The sequence below is a fragment of the Elephantulus edwardii genome, unplaced genomic scaffold (assembly GCF_000299155.1).
Source record: "Elephantulus edwardii isolate Elephantulus edwardi_28Jun2011 unplaced genomic scaffold, EleEdw1.0 scaffold00033, whole genome shotgun sequence".
In the NCBI taxonomy this organism is placed as follows: Eukaryota; Metazoa; Chordata; class Mammalia; order Macroscelidea; family Macroscelididae; genus Elephantulus; species Elephantulus edwardii.
In genome coordinates, this window is record NW_006399783.1 from 19,856,441 (window position 1) to 19,872,747 (window position 16,307).

Genomic DNA, 16,307 nt, shown 5'->3' on the forward strand with positions numbered 1-16,307 from the left:
GAACTTACTGGGGAGGATTTTTATAAACAGAGTCTTTAGGGAGGGACATTCCATTCTGATTTACAAGCCACCTGCTAGCTTAGCCAGACAGGCAAGGCCGTTTTCTCTTCTATCAGCAACAGGCAAGGCCATCAGCATTTGAGTTCTAAATTCTTCATTCTTCTCTTTGGCCCTCTTTGCCCAGACTAACAACAACAAGGTTTACTTAACAGTGAGGTTCAAGCCAAGACTAGGGCATAGCAGTGTCCAACACATGTCATTAAGATGTTATTTTATACTTCAGCCTCCAGTCCTAGTTTTTCACCCTCCAGTGGCCAAATACCAAATATCCCTCATACCTTGCTCCTAAAACGCAGGTCCTGTCACTGTTTCACCCCTCTCACTTATGGTGTCACAGGGGAAGCTGACTAACTATAAAGGGAGGGCCACCTCTCCACTCGCCATGCTACATATAAGCAGCCTTCAAAACAAAGTCCAAAACCCCCACGCTGGTGGACATTTTCCATCTAGATCTATATTAGATTCAATTTTTCTGTTAAAAAATTTATATTAAATTTTGCATAGAAATCTGAATGTGTGACTCTACTGAACAACTGGAAGCAATAAGCAGACTGGGCCCCACCCCCCCCCACCCCCACCCCCGCACCTGTGCCTGGTACCTGGAGCAGAAACACTGCTCTCTTGACATGAGACCTTGTGCCCAGTCCCAGAGCTGCAGCCACGTTCCTGGCTCTAAAGCCCAGCACTTGTGGATGTGGCTACTGTTTTTTATAGTAGAGTCCAGAGGGAAGCAAAAACAATTCTCATAACCCTTTTCTATCAAAAGTAGGAAACAAAAGACAGACCGAGAGAGGGCCTCGTGTTTCAAAAAAAGCAGGAGAGCACATATCTCTTTGTGGAAGCAAGACCACTGCTAGGTAGCCCAGTCTGCGGTAGCAATTTATATTATCGACCCGCCCTGTAGGCATTTGAGTTTTTGACCCTGCTCTCACCTTTCTCTTCCTCCTCCTGGCCCACAGTAAGGTCCTCTCTTTCACTAACCACGTGTGCCTTGTGCACGCGACGCGCGTTTGTCATCTCCTTTCTCTTTCCAGGCAACCCCCTCTGTTTTAACACGATTAGGGGATGGGGGTGGGGAAATAGAAGACTCTGGCAGCGGTCACTGCTAGAAGCTCAGGGAGACTACGTGACTTGCCCAAGGTCACAGAGCTAAAAGACAGAGGCACCTAAATCCTATCCCAAGTGTTTGTAGCTTTCAAAACCCAGTTGTATCTTTCACAACAATGTCTACTGCGCAATGCGCGCTGGAGGCGCAAACATCGCGCACACAGTCAGATGTACTGCGCCCTGGGGTTGTTTTCCTTAAGCTAACGCAGTAGTGAGGGTTAGGAAACCCTCGGTGACGAGGGTGAGGAGTGCGCCCTGGGGTCTGCCACTCTTCGTAGACTGGGGATATGGTGGCTCCGAGTCCGGCCTGCATGGATATGGGGGCTAGGGTACCTCTGCGCCAGCCGAGGCCCCGGCTTTCTCCCGCAGTCCCCTGCCCAAGCCATGGGTTGGCGGCATTACCGCGGTGCGTTGACGGATTCGAAGCGCTGCCGGGAGGCCAGAGAGTGCGGAGGCAAGAGGACTGCAGTGAAGCCTGCTCTGGGCGCCGCTGCCCCGGGCCACTCTTTGCGGGCAGGAGGCGCGCCAGGGTCACCGCAGCCCCACGGTCCTCCTGGGCCACCTGTGCGTGAGCTGGCAGGCACGGGAGAGCCAGAATCCAAAAGAACCGATCCATTTCGGGTTTCTGACTCTTGCCCTGGTCCCTGGAGACCGCGCGGGGCGGTGGGAGGCCTCCCCGCCCACCACCTCAGCCCCTCCCCAGGGGAGCCTCGGGCGTCGCCAAGGGGGATCCCTTGAGCTGGGGGTGGCCCGTACGAGCGGCGCCAAGCGGCTGGGTACCTCCTCCCCTCCCCCGCCCCGCCCAACAGCCGCCCCGCTCCGTTGCTCCAGTCCGTGTTTTGCGGAACCCGCCGGTCCGCTCCCGGCTGCGGGCTCCGCGCGGCGGCTGGCTCTATGTGCGGCGCGGCTGGCGCTGCGCTCCGCCCCGGCTGCATTGCTGCGCTCCGGGTGCCCAGGGGAGTCACGCACCGCGTGCGCCCAGTAGCTGGCCTCCCTGAGGCAGTGCAGTCCGCTGGCATGGGCCCCGGGGGCGCCCCGGGCTGCGGCTGCGGGTTGAGGCGCTGAAAGCTGCCCTCCCGCCCGCGGGGCCCCGCGCCCGGCCCGCCCGTCTGCGGCCATGGCCGCCCGGCCCGGCCTGTGGCCAGCGCTCCTGGGCATGGTCCTCGCCGCTTGGCTCAGCGGCTCGGGTGAGTCACGCTGCGCGCGCTCTGGGAATGCTTGCGGGGGACAGTGCGCGCGAACGCACGCTGCTCTGGGGAGCCCCTGACCCACACTGCCGGACCGGGCTTAGAGCCCCCTGAGGCCAAACTTTGCGAGGCTAGATGTGCGGGCCTTCTCTCACTGCTGCGCTGCTTCTCCGGAAGCCTGGATTTTGCCAAGTCTAGGATCAGCTGCCTGCTCTCAGGACTGGGGAGTGTAGACACCCCACGCCTCCGGGCGGGGGAAGTTTACTGCTTGCCCAGCTCCAGGTCTTGGGTTTGGATCATTGTCCTGGAGAGTCTGACTTTGGGGGTTCGCGGGTTTTGACCACATTTCAGTGCCCAGAAAATCCAAGCGTTAAGATACCGTTTCCCCGTAGCATCTGCCCTAAACAGCCACTCACAATCTCTCAGCTTGGCACCTGGCCTCTGCCCACGTCCAGAACACAGTGTCCTCTGTCCTCGCCACACATGCACACACACTCGGGTGTGGAGGCGCATCCACCAGCCCCCAGGTCCTGCAGCACATACTATCAAAGCACCTGGCCGTAGTGGCCCCAGCCAGTGTCTTCTGGCTTCCTTGGTGCGTTGGGGCTGGAACTGTGTGATGCTCCTCTGCCATGCCACCTTTAATTCCCAGGCCTCCGTCCTCCCTGCATATCCCGTTGGCTACCCAATCTGCTCTATAACTCGAATCTCAGCCCACCTTCCGCCTTTTTTGGGGGGGAGCAGTATCGGGGTGGCAGGAAGTTCTCTGCATCCTTTGTCTGCTCCCCTTGAAGCCTCTACCTGGCCTGAGCTCTTGGGGTCTCTTGATCCCTGAATCCTAGTTGCTTAACAGAGCTGAGCTTGTATGTGTGTGTGTGTACACAATGTGTGGTGGAGAGGGGGGGTAAACTGGTAGTAAATCAAGGAGGTATGAGCTTGTCCTAGCAAGTACCTAATTTTTTTTTTCTGCCAGAGAACTTGATGAGGGTACCCAGAGCTTGGTCAGGCCATTGTTAATCATAGGGGTGTTGAATGGGAGCTTTGGGATTCTTGAGCTGTGAAGCTAGATTGATCTGAGATCAATGAGTGAGAGCTCAGGGGAACAACCCAATGATTGATGCTGATGGCTGTTTTCCTTAAAGAGTCTCTCTACACTTCGCATCCTGCACCCACTACTGCCTGGTCTCGCTCCACACCCTGCAGTCCTCTGACCTATCCCACCCACTCTTGTTTCCTTTCCCCAGAGCCTCCCCAGATCCTTACTTTAACAAACCCTTCTGCTGCGCAGCCTCCCCTGTAATCTTTATCGAGCTGGGAGGTCGTGCTGCTGCTGGGCGTGTTTGTGTTGCACACAGGTGCATGTGAGGGGTGTGTGTGCTGTTCTTTAGATGAACACTCAGGGGATGCAGGGGATAGATACCCCAGGGAGTATTGGTATTTTGACCATAGAGACGTGATGTCCACCAGCTAGTAGGCACCGAGAAGTGTTGGCCGAGCTGGGTAGGTGGAGAGCACTGTGTGGCCTTATCAGCATGTTGCCCACATGCGCACGTGTAAGGGCTATGGGCTGGCATGTGGGCCTGGGCATAATGTGTGCTGCACTGGTATGTGTATGGCCAGATGAGCATGTGGAACGGCTGGTGTGCTGCACACGTGTGACAGTTGTTTGCCATCGCACAGAAGAGTGTTATGCAGATAAGATCCTGGTGAATCAGGACACCATAGTCTTTAGGGGCTGCCACATGGATTCCTCAGGATGCCGTGGGGTGATCAACTGCATTTCTGATTGGAGGCACACCTGTTGGGGCCTATGACACCAGGAGCCTGGAGGGCTGATAGGTGGGCACTAATGCTGCAGGGCTGCCCTGGAGCATAGCCCACGTTAGGCTTGTGTGAAGAGCTGCTGAAGGGGATTGGAGAGTTAGGTGCACTCAGCCCTGAAATCTGGGACCCCTTCCTGCTCTTCCTTATGAGCCCGGGGCCCAGGCTGGTTGGCCCTGTGCTGACCCCAGCTCCTTCTGCACCGCCCATCAGCTTCACAGCAACAGCTGCAGATGAAAACTGTGTCTGTGAGTGGTTGAGGGACAGCCGGCCAGGCAGCAGGGGGCGCCGGGGGCCAATGTGACTGCAGCCTCTTGCTCCCTAGACCCAGCACCCATGCTCGTTCACTGGACATCACAAACTGCCACCTCACACAGAAGCCTGTCCTTTTAGCACATACACCCTCAAGCTGACCCTTCTCACCTGTTCCCCAGAACATGGATCTCACAGAGGTTCTTCCCTAGAGGTTCCCACCTCTAGGGCCTGCACATACCAGTGGGTCTCCCTGCTCCTCAGATTGGTACACACCTTGGAATTGGCTTTCTTAGGAGTTGGGGCTCAGGGTGTTGAAACCTGGCATTGCCCATCCTGACCCCAATGCAAGCTGTCATTGTGACCTCTTCCTCTGGCCTCTGTCCCCAACATCCTAGCACTGACTCTGGGACCTTTTGCTCACCCACTAACCCCAGGCTGGAGTTTGGGGGTTTTGCTTGTTTTTCTATGTAGAGGAAAGAGGGAGTCTCTTCATTTTCTCACTGTCCCTACCTTGTAGACTTTGGAGCACAAATGTACCACAGTAAGGCTAGATCTCTGACTGGCTTGCCTGTACTGGGAGGGGCTTCCCTCAGGAGTTGGGGATTAAGCATTTGATCTAGCTTGCAAACCTCCAATCAGGAGATGCTGGCGTGGGGCCTGTGGGCAGCTCATACTTGAGCCTTAGCCCAGGACTTTTTCTGCTGCTACTACTCTGGTCCCAGATCCACCGACACATCTCAGAGGGCAACTCAATCCAACACATTGCTGTCATTTGAAACTGACTCACAGCTCCTCCACTGTGTTCTGAGGCTGTAAATTACACCAGAGAAGATTGCCCGTCTTTCTTCCAAGGAGCTGCTGGTGGATTTCAACTGCCAGAGAGAGCACAGTTTTTGGGTTAAGTTGCAGAACATCCTACAGACAATGCCATTGCCAGAGCTCTCTGAGATGGCAGGAGCCTGCTAAACCCATGGTGGGGCACCCCTTTCTCTACATGAAGGCCCAATGCTGGGCTTGGCTGCTGCCTCCCACCAGTGGCTCTGCCTCCCCCAGCTCCTTATTCCTGCAGCCTCCAGGGACTGAAACTCTAAGAGCCTCCCTGGGCTCTCCTTTGTCCTTCACACTTCATGTCTAATCTGTCATCAAGTCCTCTGGCTCAGTCTAATTTGTGATGTCACTCTGTGTCTTGCCTCTTTTGTCACTTCCCCACCCCCATCCTGGCCCCTTCCTCCCTCCCTTTTCTCACCTGGACCACTGCAGTGACCACCCCAACTCATCCCCCTCCTGTGTGCCCTCCACTTAGACGAATCCCACTAGATCCAAGGCAGAAGCTTTTCCTCACACAACCTCTCCAGTTCCTGCAGAAGACAGTTCAAACCCAGAAGCTGGGCAGGAGCACTGATGGAACCACCTGCCTCCCTCATCATCACTATGTGGGCTAGTTCCCTAGGAAGTGATGTCCCTATGTCCCTGGCTCTGCTAGTAGGTTGGGCTTCTGTGTGGGACTCTGACCCCCAAATGAGCTCTGGCTCCAGACCATTGTTCCCTTGTAAGACAGGTATCACCTGACCCTGCCCTTTTCATGCTCCCCTTGGCTCCAGCCACACCAAGGACAAGCACCTCAGCCTGCCCTGCTTGTCTCAGTCCTCAGCTGTCACTGCTCAGACTCTCTGAGAGACCTCTTCTCTCCCTCTTTTCAGGGGCTGGGCACAGGGGTCTGACGGGTGGGCTATAGGCAGAAGCATGTGGGACCTGGATGCTTCTCTGGCCCCAGCCACCTCCTCTCCATTCAATCCAGTGCTTTCCACAGGTAAAACCATTGGCTACGATGCTGGGACTCTGCCTGCAGCTCCTACATGCTCTGAGTTATGGACAGTCAAGTGCTTCCCCCCCTCTTTATTTCTTGAATTGGAGTTTTGGTTCTTGGGTCACAAATACTTCCATGGCTAGAGAGGGTAGAGCTCAGCATCCCAGGATCCACCAGCCCCATCTTTCCTTGTGCCCTTCTTGTCAACTTTACCCCATGGGAGGGGTGCTGAAGAGCTCTCCTGCCTTCTGGGGAGCCTCAGCCCCCTAATCCTGCAGATAGAGCAGAAAGTGCATTGGTTTAGAGTCAGAAAGGGCTAGGATCTAACTCCAACCACATGTCCTTGGCCAGTCTCAATCACAAGCTTGTATCTGCATCTATAGGATGAGGCTAACTTCTGCATCATAGGACTATACTAACAAGTGGATGGAACAACATCAAGAGATGCTCAGGTGGGAAGCTGAGATCCGGATACCCAGATATGTTTACTTCCTTCTGTTTCTGCTGGCATTTGGAGGGGCATGAGTTAGTACAGGGTTTGATCTGCATGTATTCAAGCACTGATTTTCCCCAACAATGGTATTTGGGCTCTGCTCATCTCTAGTACTATGAGCTGATGGTCACCTCCAACAAAGAGGTTGTGGCAGCAAAAGGGCCAAGGGCCCTGAATGCAAATTAATTCTAGTTCTGGTGCTGCCAACAGGTTGCTGTGTGATCTTAGACAGATCACTTAACCTCTCTGCTCTGTTTACCTTTTTCTGTATATTTAGGGATTGGATGTGATAACTCTGTTAGGATGGAGGATGGTGCCTGGAGAGGCAGAGTTGGAAAACTGGGGTGGACTCTGCACTCCAGGTTCCCGGAGGAATAGCTCACACCTGCCTAGCACCTGCCAAAGACACCAACTGCCCCAGCAGCTGCTGCCTGCTTTGTTGGGATCCAGGTGGTTGCTGGAACAAGGCTAGAGCTGGCAATGAGGTCGAGGTGGGAATTGTGAATCCCAGCACCCAAGACAGGAAGCAGGGTCCTCCTTCACCTGCTAAGCACACCCAGTCACAGAAACAGATTTTCTCAGGGACCCTTGGAGGTCCAAGTGCCCCTGTGCCCAAGATTGTCCTTCTTTCCAGACTCAAATGGCAAACCCCTAGGAAGTGAAATGGTTGAGTTGTCAGGCTCTGGTGTCTGAGGTTAAATCAGGGTTAAGATTAGAGTGAGACAAGGGGGGGTGCCTAAGATGCAAATGCAGGCTCAGCACCTGAGCTGGAGCCCCTCCTTCAAGCCCCTCTGCACTTGGCATCTCCCTTGCCTCACCCTAGTCCTGGCCCAAATCCAGTTCCTCCCTAGCACTGCCTGTGTCCTGAGACAAATCACTTCGTCAGTTTCCTTGTCTGTACAAGATAGTGATAAAGGACCCACCTCCCAGGGCTTCTGTGTAGATTAAGCATCCAGGTCTTGGCACGAAGAGCATGTAGTAGGCATTCAGTAAATCTGATGGCAGAGATGGCAGAGGGCACCCTCTCCTTGGGAAACTGAGTGTGTCTGTTTTCAGGGTGGGGAGAGCAGGTGAGGGAGGGACCCTGTGGGAGGGAAGAGGCCTGAGGTGAGGTCCTCATTTGGGATGTGGAAAGGTTTGGCTTCTTTTCTGTTCCTTTCCATGCACAAGAGCAGAACATATAATCTCTTGCTCCCCCTCTTCGGGTATGACTGTTGAGGTTGGAGGGGGTGTTGGGTCCTAGGAGGCCTGAGGGTAGCAGCCTCCACTGAGACTCCATTCAGGGTGGTAGCAGAGGCTGACGCCTCTGTCCTAGTCTGGCCCATGTGGGAGCATCAGGGACCAGTGTCCTGACTGGCCAGTTGGTCAGAAGCAGAACTCCTTCTCGTGCCTGGATGGTCACCTTGAGCTCCAGAAATTTGAGGCTGAGCCCTGTGGAGGAAGCTAGACTAAATTCAGAGGTCAGAGGACAACTGTAGGGTTCCTTGAGAGGGCATTCTGGATCCTGTGTCCCACCTTAGCCAGGGACTGGAAACGGAAGTCCCTCACACTTCACCCATCAAGTCCGGGTGAGCGCCTGGGGGCGGGGGGAGGGGGAAAGTAGTCTATCTTGATTTTTTACTCTCCTTCTGCCCCCACTGGGCTGGGTACCAAATAGAGCGGATGGATTTCTGGGTTTTCCTACCAATGCATTTCTTCCTAACATTCCCCCCTCCTCCAAAAGGGGTGCCAGGCACAGGTCTGCAGGAATGCCTTCGTAGCGCCCACCTCTTCGTGGCAGGAGCCCCGGACTTAGGAGGGCCTCACTCCCGAAACACCGCACTCCGAGGTCAGGCTACTTTGGAGGGCGGAGTCCCGGGATAGAGCACGGCCTCGGTGCAGCCCGACCGCACAGGGCATGTGCCTGGGGAGGCAGGTGCCAAGCCAATGGGAGCCCGAGCCGCGGGGATTAACAATTAGCGGCGGCGGCCAATCCCTCGGGCTCCGGGCGGGGCTGGCGCGCTCCCGCGCGGCCGGAGGGGGCGCTGCGCACGCGGCCGGCGGGCGGCCTGGTCCCCGCCCCGGGTAATTAACGCGGCAAAGCCGGGCGGCGAGTTGGGGGCTGGGCTCCCCGCGGCGGGGAAGGGCGGGCTCCCTCCGCCCGCCAGCCCGCCTCCGGCCGCCCGCCGGATTAGCGGCTCTTTGTTCGGGGCCTGTTAACAAGTTCCTGGCTGAGCGCTTGGCTGCCACCCGGGGAGCAAACGTCCAGCCTCCGGCGTGGCCGCAGCGGCCTCGTCCCTCTTCCCGGGCTCCACGCCCGGCTGCAGCCCCCACCTCTCACCTGGTTTTCCAGGACCTGGAAGGTGAGAGGGGCGGGGGCCACTTACAGGCGTGCTTCTCTGGGATTTCTGGAGACTGATCTATCTTCAGAGGGTGACTCAAACCCCTCCTGGAGGCCAAGGTCTCTAAGTGCGTCCTTGTCCTTGGTCCCATTTTAGAGATGAAAACCGCCCCGGGAGGTTCCAGCCAACCAACCAGCTGCAGGTTTGGGGTTCCGCTACAGGTCTCTGACATCCACGCGTGTTCTCCTTCGCTAAAAGGAGAGGTAATACTGGGCGGGGAAAAGAAGAGCCATCTCTGGACTGCGACTTACGCCTTTTTCTTAGTAATTAACTTGCTGTTAGTCATAGTGCTGCGTGCTGCGCTGCCTCAGGACAGCCTGGGAGGTGCAAGAGCCCCATTTATTAGATGAGAAAACGAAGACTGAGGGATGCCATAGAGCAGGACGTGACAGAGCTGAAGCCTGTTACTGCGTGGCTGGACCACCCCCTTTCTCATCAGTGGAGCACAGAGCCTGCCCTCTGAGGCCATCTACTATTGTTTGGTACCCCATTAGCCCCAAAGACCAAAGAGAAGTCAGGAAACTTGGTTTCTTTGTCCCCTTACAACCTTGAGCTCATTTCCCTAGTTATATCTGGCTTCCTGACCCCACCCAGGTTTGGGTGCTTCTTAAACCTGGAAAGAGCCATCCAGACCACAGGCCATAGGTGATAAAACCTTTCTGGGACTTGACTTTCCTTCCTCACCTGCAGTTCCTAGTGGCATACAAAGGGTCTGCTTAGAGCTCCACATTTTTAAGTGACTGGTACTATTCAAAACTACTTTCTCAGAATTCTTCCCAGTGGTGGGGGTGTTGGGTACCGTCAAATTCAAGTTCCCTCTGATTCCCAGTGACCCTTCAACACAACAGAACGAAACCTTGCCCTAGTAGGCCCCATCCTGACAATCTCTTCTGTGCCACACTCATTTTTTTATCACTGTCAGTCCATCATCTCGAGGGCGTGTCCTTCTTTCACTGATCCTGTGCTTTCCAAGCATCATGTCCTTTTCCAAGGCCTAGCCCTTCTTGACAGCATTCCCAAAGGATATGAGATGAAGTCTCACCATCCTTTCTCCTAACAGGCACTCTGGAAGTACTTCTTCGAAGACAGATCTGTTTGAACTTGTGGCGGTCCATGGGATATGCTTTTCATCAGCATCACAAAACAAAGGCATCAGTCTGTCCAACTTTCATATGTATTGAAGCAAATGGATAGATTGTGTGTTGAGTCAGACACAACATAATCTTTTTTTCTTTTTTTGGGGGGGTTGGTTTTTTTTTAAAATGATTTTTTAATGCAACATCTTTTTTACAGCATAGTCTTTCCATTTAATTTTTTCCTTATTCACTGTTGCACATTTTCCTCCGTGCCCACCCCTCTGCCTCAGTTTTTCTCTATGAGATATCATCTCACCCCAGTAAGAACAGCAAAATTCAACAGAGCAGCAAACATCAAATGCTGGCAAGGTTGTGGAGAGACTGGAACCCTTATTCACGGTTGGTGGGAGCGTAAAATGGTGCTTTCTCAAAAAGTTGGAAATAGAAATACCAAATACTGTTTGACTCAGCAATTCCACTACTGGGAATATACCCCAAAGAAACCAGAACCGCCACCCAAACAGATACATGCACACCCATGATTATTGCGGCTTTGTTCACAACATAATCTTTAAACTAACATCCTTGTTCTTCAGTATCTTAAAGAAGCTCTTGGCAGAAGATTTGCCCATTGTAATATTTTTTTTTAACTCCTGTGTCCACGGGTTTGATTGTAAATTCAAGTAAAAATAATTCTTGCCATTGTCAGTCTTTTCTTCATTTTTCATGACCTTGTTATTAGTCCAGTTATGATGTGTCCTGGTGGGTAAGGGGTCATGCTGACAGCCCAGAGGTAGGCATTTTGGGAGAAAGATGCAGAGTCTCCTCCTCTACAATTTCCAGCCTCTGAAAACCCACTGGAGGATAAGTTATAAGTCAGTTCTGACAACACAGCATATAACAATAGTACTAAGACATACTGAAGACTATAGTCTGATCCTCTTCAGTAAGTGCTCCAAGTCCCCTTCTCTTTCAGCAATCACAGTAGTGTCATCTCCATATCACAGCTTGTTGATGAAACTTTATACAATCCTGATGTCACATTCTTTTTCATATAGTATAGCTTCTTGGCTTATTTGCTTAGCATACAGATTGAATGCTGTTGTTATTGTTGCTGCTGCTGCTGTTCTATACCATTGAGTCAGAACTGACCCATGCCTGACCTTCCAGCAGGTTTTCAGAAGCAGTAAATTGAATAAGAAAAGATCGCCCATATTTCTCCAGCAGAACAATCCAGGTGGTGGATTCAAACCACGTACCTTCTAGTTGGCAGTGCAGCTCCTTACCACTAGGCCACCAGAGCTTCCTATACAGATTGAATAGGTATGGTGAAAGAATACATACAACCTTAACACACACCTTTCTTGATTTTAAACCATGCAGTATCCCCATGTTCTGTTCTCGCCTTGGTCTGTTCGAACTACTTCTTGATCTATGTACAGGTTCTACATGAACACATCTAAGTGTTCTGGAATTCCTGTTCATTTCTTTGTTTATTATGATCCACACAGTCAAATGCCTTTGAACCATCAATTAAACACAAGTAAACATCTTTCTGATGTTCTCTGCTTTCAGCCAAGAAACCTCTGTTATCAACAATATTTCTGGAAGTTCCCTGCCAAAGTACTGCTACAGCCATTTAAAAATTATTTTCAGCAAGATTTCACTTGTATGTGATAGTAATGACATTATCCAGCAAATACTGGAAAACTCAACCCAAGCTGGTAATTTATACCCAGACACCCTACCCCCAGGGGCAGGAGTCAGGATTTATTAATCCACCTATAACTGGTAGCCTAGTCAATAAGGACTTGTGCTACTAACCCAATGTCCACACCTCTCTGGAAGAAAGATTGGCAGTCTCCTCTCCCGTAATTTACAGCTGGGAAAACTCAGTGGAGGGTCAGCTTCCACAAGTCATTTCCAACTTGACACTGGCAAATTGAGTTGAGTTGAGCTCATGGAGTAACTCTGGCTTCAGGCATTGTTGGATCCAGGGTGAAAAGTGGGATTAGTTTCTGCCCCCTATCTCTGTTCCTAAGAGGTTGGCACTACTCTCTGTAGCCACTCTTCACAGTCATGAGAAGACTTCCAGATGATCTTTGGGCTTTATCCTTGTAGGCCTAGACCAGGGCCAAAGAGAAAATATGACCTAGTTTTTCCTGATTGGTCCACATTCAGGACTGTGCCAAATGTATGGGCCAATCACCATAGCCACAGGCTCTGGTTATGTAAATTAGCTTAGGCCAGCACCATCTTTGCTATTATCTTGTTTTCTTGTCTGTTTGTCAACCCTGCAGGTCCCTGTCCACAAAGGAGTGAACACTTCATCTTCACAGTTAACCAGTATGCCATCAATACATTTTGTCTAGGTATTTAATAAAATGCTAAATAGCACCAAGGATACAGCTATGGCTCCACTTATGGTGGAGACTTGAGCCTGAAGCTATATGAACTGTTTAATCAGGCTTGTTAGGAAAGGATGCTGGCCATTCAACAGGTTTTGCATTTCCTTAATGTGCTGTCACCTGGCTCATAGATCTCCATTTGCTGATCCTGAAATCCTTTATCAGATGTCTGGCTTAAATCCAGATGGGCTGTTTCCAGTTTGCCCCAGTCTACCAGGACAGTAACCCTGTAAGTTGATTTGGTGTGAATGACTCAGGATAGGGGCCATCCCAGCATGTCCCCCAGTGTCCTGGCTACCTTTGATCATCTCCATTTGATTAAGAAAGCTCCATTCCACTCATGCATTGATTTGCATCTAGTTTACTAGGTTCTTGCTAATCCCCTGCCTCTCCTACTGTGGATTTTGTATCTGTCAATTCCCTAGCCCACCAAGGTCCCATGGCCTCCTGGGAAAAGGTCTCTTCCCTTGCTTATAGCCTTAGTGAGTATTTTAGGGGGACTTCATCCCAGCAACAAGGGCCAAGTGAGATAGTGAAGTAATTTCCTCATTCTAGGTTCCTTTTTTTCTTCAGAGCCTACTTTTTAAGCTTCTTGTCCCTTTGCTCAAGAACCCAGTATTATGTGAAAAACCATGTATATGAACTTTGTAAATAAACTAGTTTTTTTAAAAAAAGAACCCAGAATCTCTATAGGTAATAAATTACAAATTAATTACAAACTAGTTAATAAATTAATTACAGGACGTAATTAATGTAATTGATGACACATGTAAATCATTCATCTGGAAAATGTTGAATTGACAAATTATTGCGTAGATGTGTGTGTATATATATATATGCACATGTATTTTTATATATATTTATAGTAATAAAAAACAGCCAATATTTCAGCAGTACTTTATCTTAAATTTGTAGACTCGGTTTCTGTTGCATATATTCATGGGATCAGACCTTTCTTTCCTTTTTTAAAAAAATAAAACTGACAACTAGATCACAGCTCCTTCTCTACGACCTCCATACTCCTGCTTTCTCAAAGGTTAGTGTCAGGGTTTAGCATCCAGTGTTGTGTTAACCAATAAACAAGATGTGTATGGGCATGTTGTTATGTACTGTTCAGTCGTTTGTGACTCATAGCGAACCTATGCACAAGCGCTCTGAACCCTGCTCTATCCTGAGCTAATCTCACTGTCTCTGACACAGCTACGCTCATTACTCTAGTTACTGTGTCAACCCATTTCATCCATTGTCTTCTTCCCCTGTGCTGTCCCTCCACCCTCCAAGCATGACGTCCTTATCCAAGGACCAGTGTCTCCTGGCCACATGCCCAAAGTATATGAGACAGAATTTCAAGATCCTTACCTCCAGGGAACAACTTGGTTTCACCATCTATAGGACCGACTTATTTGTTCTTTTGGCAGTTTGTGGCATGTTTAATACAGTTCTCCAGCACCATAACTCATTTTTCCCTCTGTCAACCTTATTCATTGTCCACTCTCTGATGCATTGCAAATAATTTTGAAGACCATGGCCTGAATCAGGCACACCATAATCTCCATAGTGACATCCCTGCTCTTCAACACTTTGGAAAGGTCCTTGACAGCAGATTTACCCAATGAAAGGATTCTTGATTTCCTGACTGCTGATGCCAAGGGAATTGATTGTGGGACTGGGCAAATTGAATTAACAGTTCTCTAACTCTTCTTCATCTATCATTTTGCTTCCGATTGGCCCAATGGTGCGAATCTTTATTTTCTTGATGTTCAGCCTCAAACCATATTGGAGACTGGAGTTCTTGACCTTCTGCAGCAAACTCTTTAGGTCATCCTTGGTCTTAGCAAGCAAGGTTGTTTCATCTGAATTGTGCAGGTTGTTGATGAAACTTCCCCCAATCCTTATGCCACATTCATCCTCATAAAGCCCAGCTTCCCAAATGATCTGTTCCACATATAGATTGAAAAAGGAATGGAGACAAGATGCATCCCTGGTGCACTCCTTCCCTGATTTTGAACTATGCCATTTCCTTGCTCTATTCTGATGACTGCTTCCTGGTTCAAGTATAGGTTTCACATGAGCATAATTAGATGTTGTGGGATTTCCAGTTGTGGGCCATGAAGAATGCAAAAAGTTATTACAAAGTCAGAGGAAGAAGAAAAGACCAAGATGGATGATGGGAGAGACTCTGAATATTGCACTAGAGGGCTGTGAAGCCAAAGCAAAGGGAAGAAATACGGAGTTAAGGAGCTGAACAGAAGTTTTCAGAGGACAACTCAGGAAAATAGAGCAAAGTATTAGAATAAAAGAATTGGAGTTAAAAAAAAAAGAATTGGAGTCACAAAATCAAAAGAGAAGAAGTTGTTCTGCATTTTTTAAACTGAATGAACTGAAGAACAAATTCAAGCCTCAAATTGCAACATTTAAAGATGCTATGGGCAGAATATTGAATGAGACAAAACGTATCAAAAGAAGATGAAAGTAGTTACACAGAGTCACTATCCCAGAAAGAACTGGCTGATGCAGAAGAATATAATGAAACAATATATGACCAAGAGGCAATGATTATAAAGAGGAACTCCAAGCTGCTCTGAAGGAATTGGTAAAAAACAAGGCCCCAGAAATTGATGACATACTAGCTTACATATTTTAACAAACAGATGCAACCCTGGCTGTGCTTACCAGTCTGTGCCAAGAAAATCTGGAGGACAATTACCTGACCACTTAACATGGAAGAAATCCATATTTATTACCATTCCCCCCAAAAAAAGGTGATCCGACAGAGTGTGGAAATTATCAAACAGTATCACTAATATTACACACAAGCAAAATCCTGCTGAAGATTATCCAAAACCAACTGGAACAGTATATTGACAGAGAACTACCAGAAATACAAGCTGGGTTTAGAAGAGGCTGTAGCAGTAGGGACATCATAGCCAATGTCAGATGGATCTTGGTTGTAAGCAGAGAGTACCAGAGGAATGTCTATCTGTGTTTCATTGATGATGCAAAGGCATTTGACTGTGTAGATCATAGAAATTGTGGCTAACCTTGAGAAGTATGGGCTTACTTGTGCTTATTTACTAATATGTTTTTAATAAGTTCACATACTTAAAAGATTTTGCTTCTGAGTGTAGCATCTATCTCCCGACTCCATAGTACTTTTCTATACAAATCAGAGCCTCTTTCTAAATCCACAGTCCCTGACAGAGTTCCTAGTAAGCCAAGTTAGCATGTACTTATGCTTATTCACTAATCTGTAGTAAACAGATTCATGTGTTTTTCATCAAATCAAAGCTCTCTGATCAGTATCACAATATTAAGTCCTGGACAAGGGTGGGGGGAGTAGAGTAAAATTAAAAAAACACATAAAAGACCAGACTAACTAGTTTGATGGAGACTAGTGAAACCTCCAAGAGTGAGGCCCAGCCACCCTTCAGGACTGAAACCAAACCCGTCTTCAGGATCAGCCTTAAGCAGTAGAAAGGCCTGTAAAGTGAGCAGGAACACCTGGAAGGAATGCACTTTTCAGTACTATCCAGCCACAAGACCCAGAAGGCAGTGTTTGTGCAATGCCACACTCAGAAGGCAGGGAAGGGCATTAAGAACTGTGGACAGGGAGCTCGGGGAGAGGTGGGAAGCCTGCTGTCACTCTGAGGGGATCCCAGCCAGTGGCACAAAACAAGATGTAGTGAAGTTGTTGAATGGAAAAGTAATTTGC

General features: G+C 49.8%; 1 protein-coding gene across 1 annotated transcript in view; it reads left to right on the forward strand.

Moving 5' to 3' along the window:
• The first annotated feature begins 2,098 nt into the window (after positions 1 to 2,098).
• The window catches only part of UNC5A (unc-5 homolog A (C. elegans)), an 82,276-nt gene continuing 68,067 nt past the window's right edge, over positions 2,099 to 16,307 (forward strand). The window contains exon 1 of the mRNA XM_006884386.1: positions 2,099 to 2,354. Within this exon, the coding sequence (XP_006884448.1) occupies positions 2,285 to 2,354 (70 nt within the window). The 5' untranslated portion in view covers positions 2,099 to 2,284. The remainder of the gene's footprint in view (positions 2,355 to 16,307) is intronic.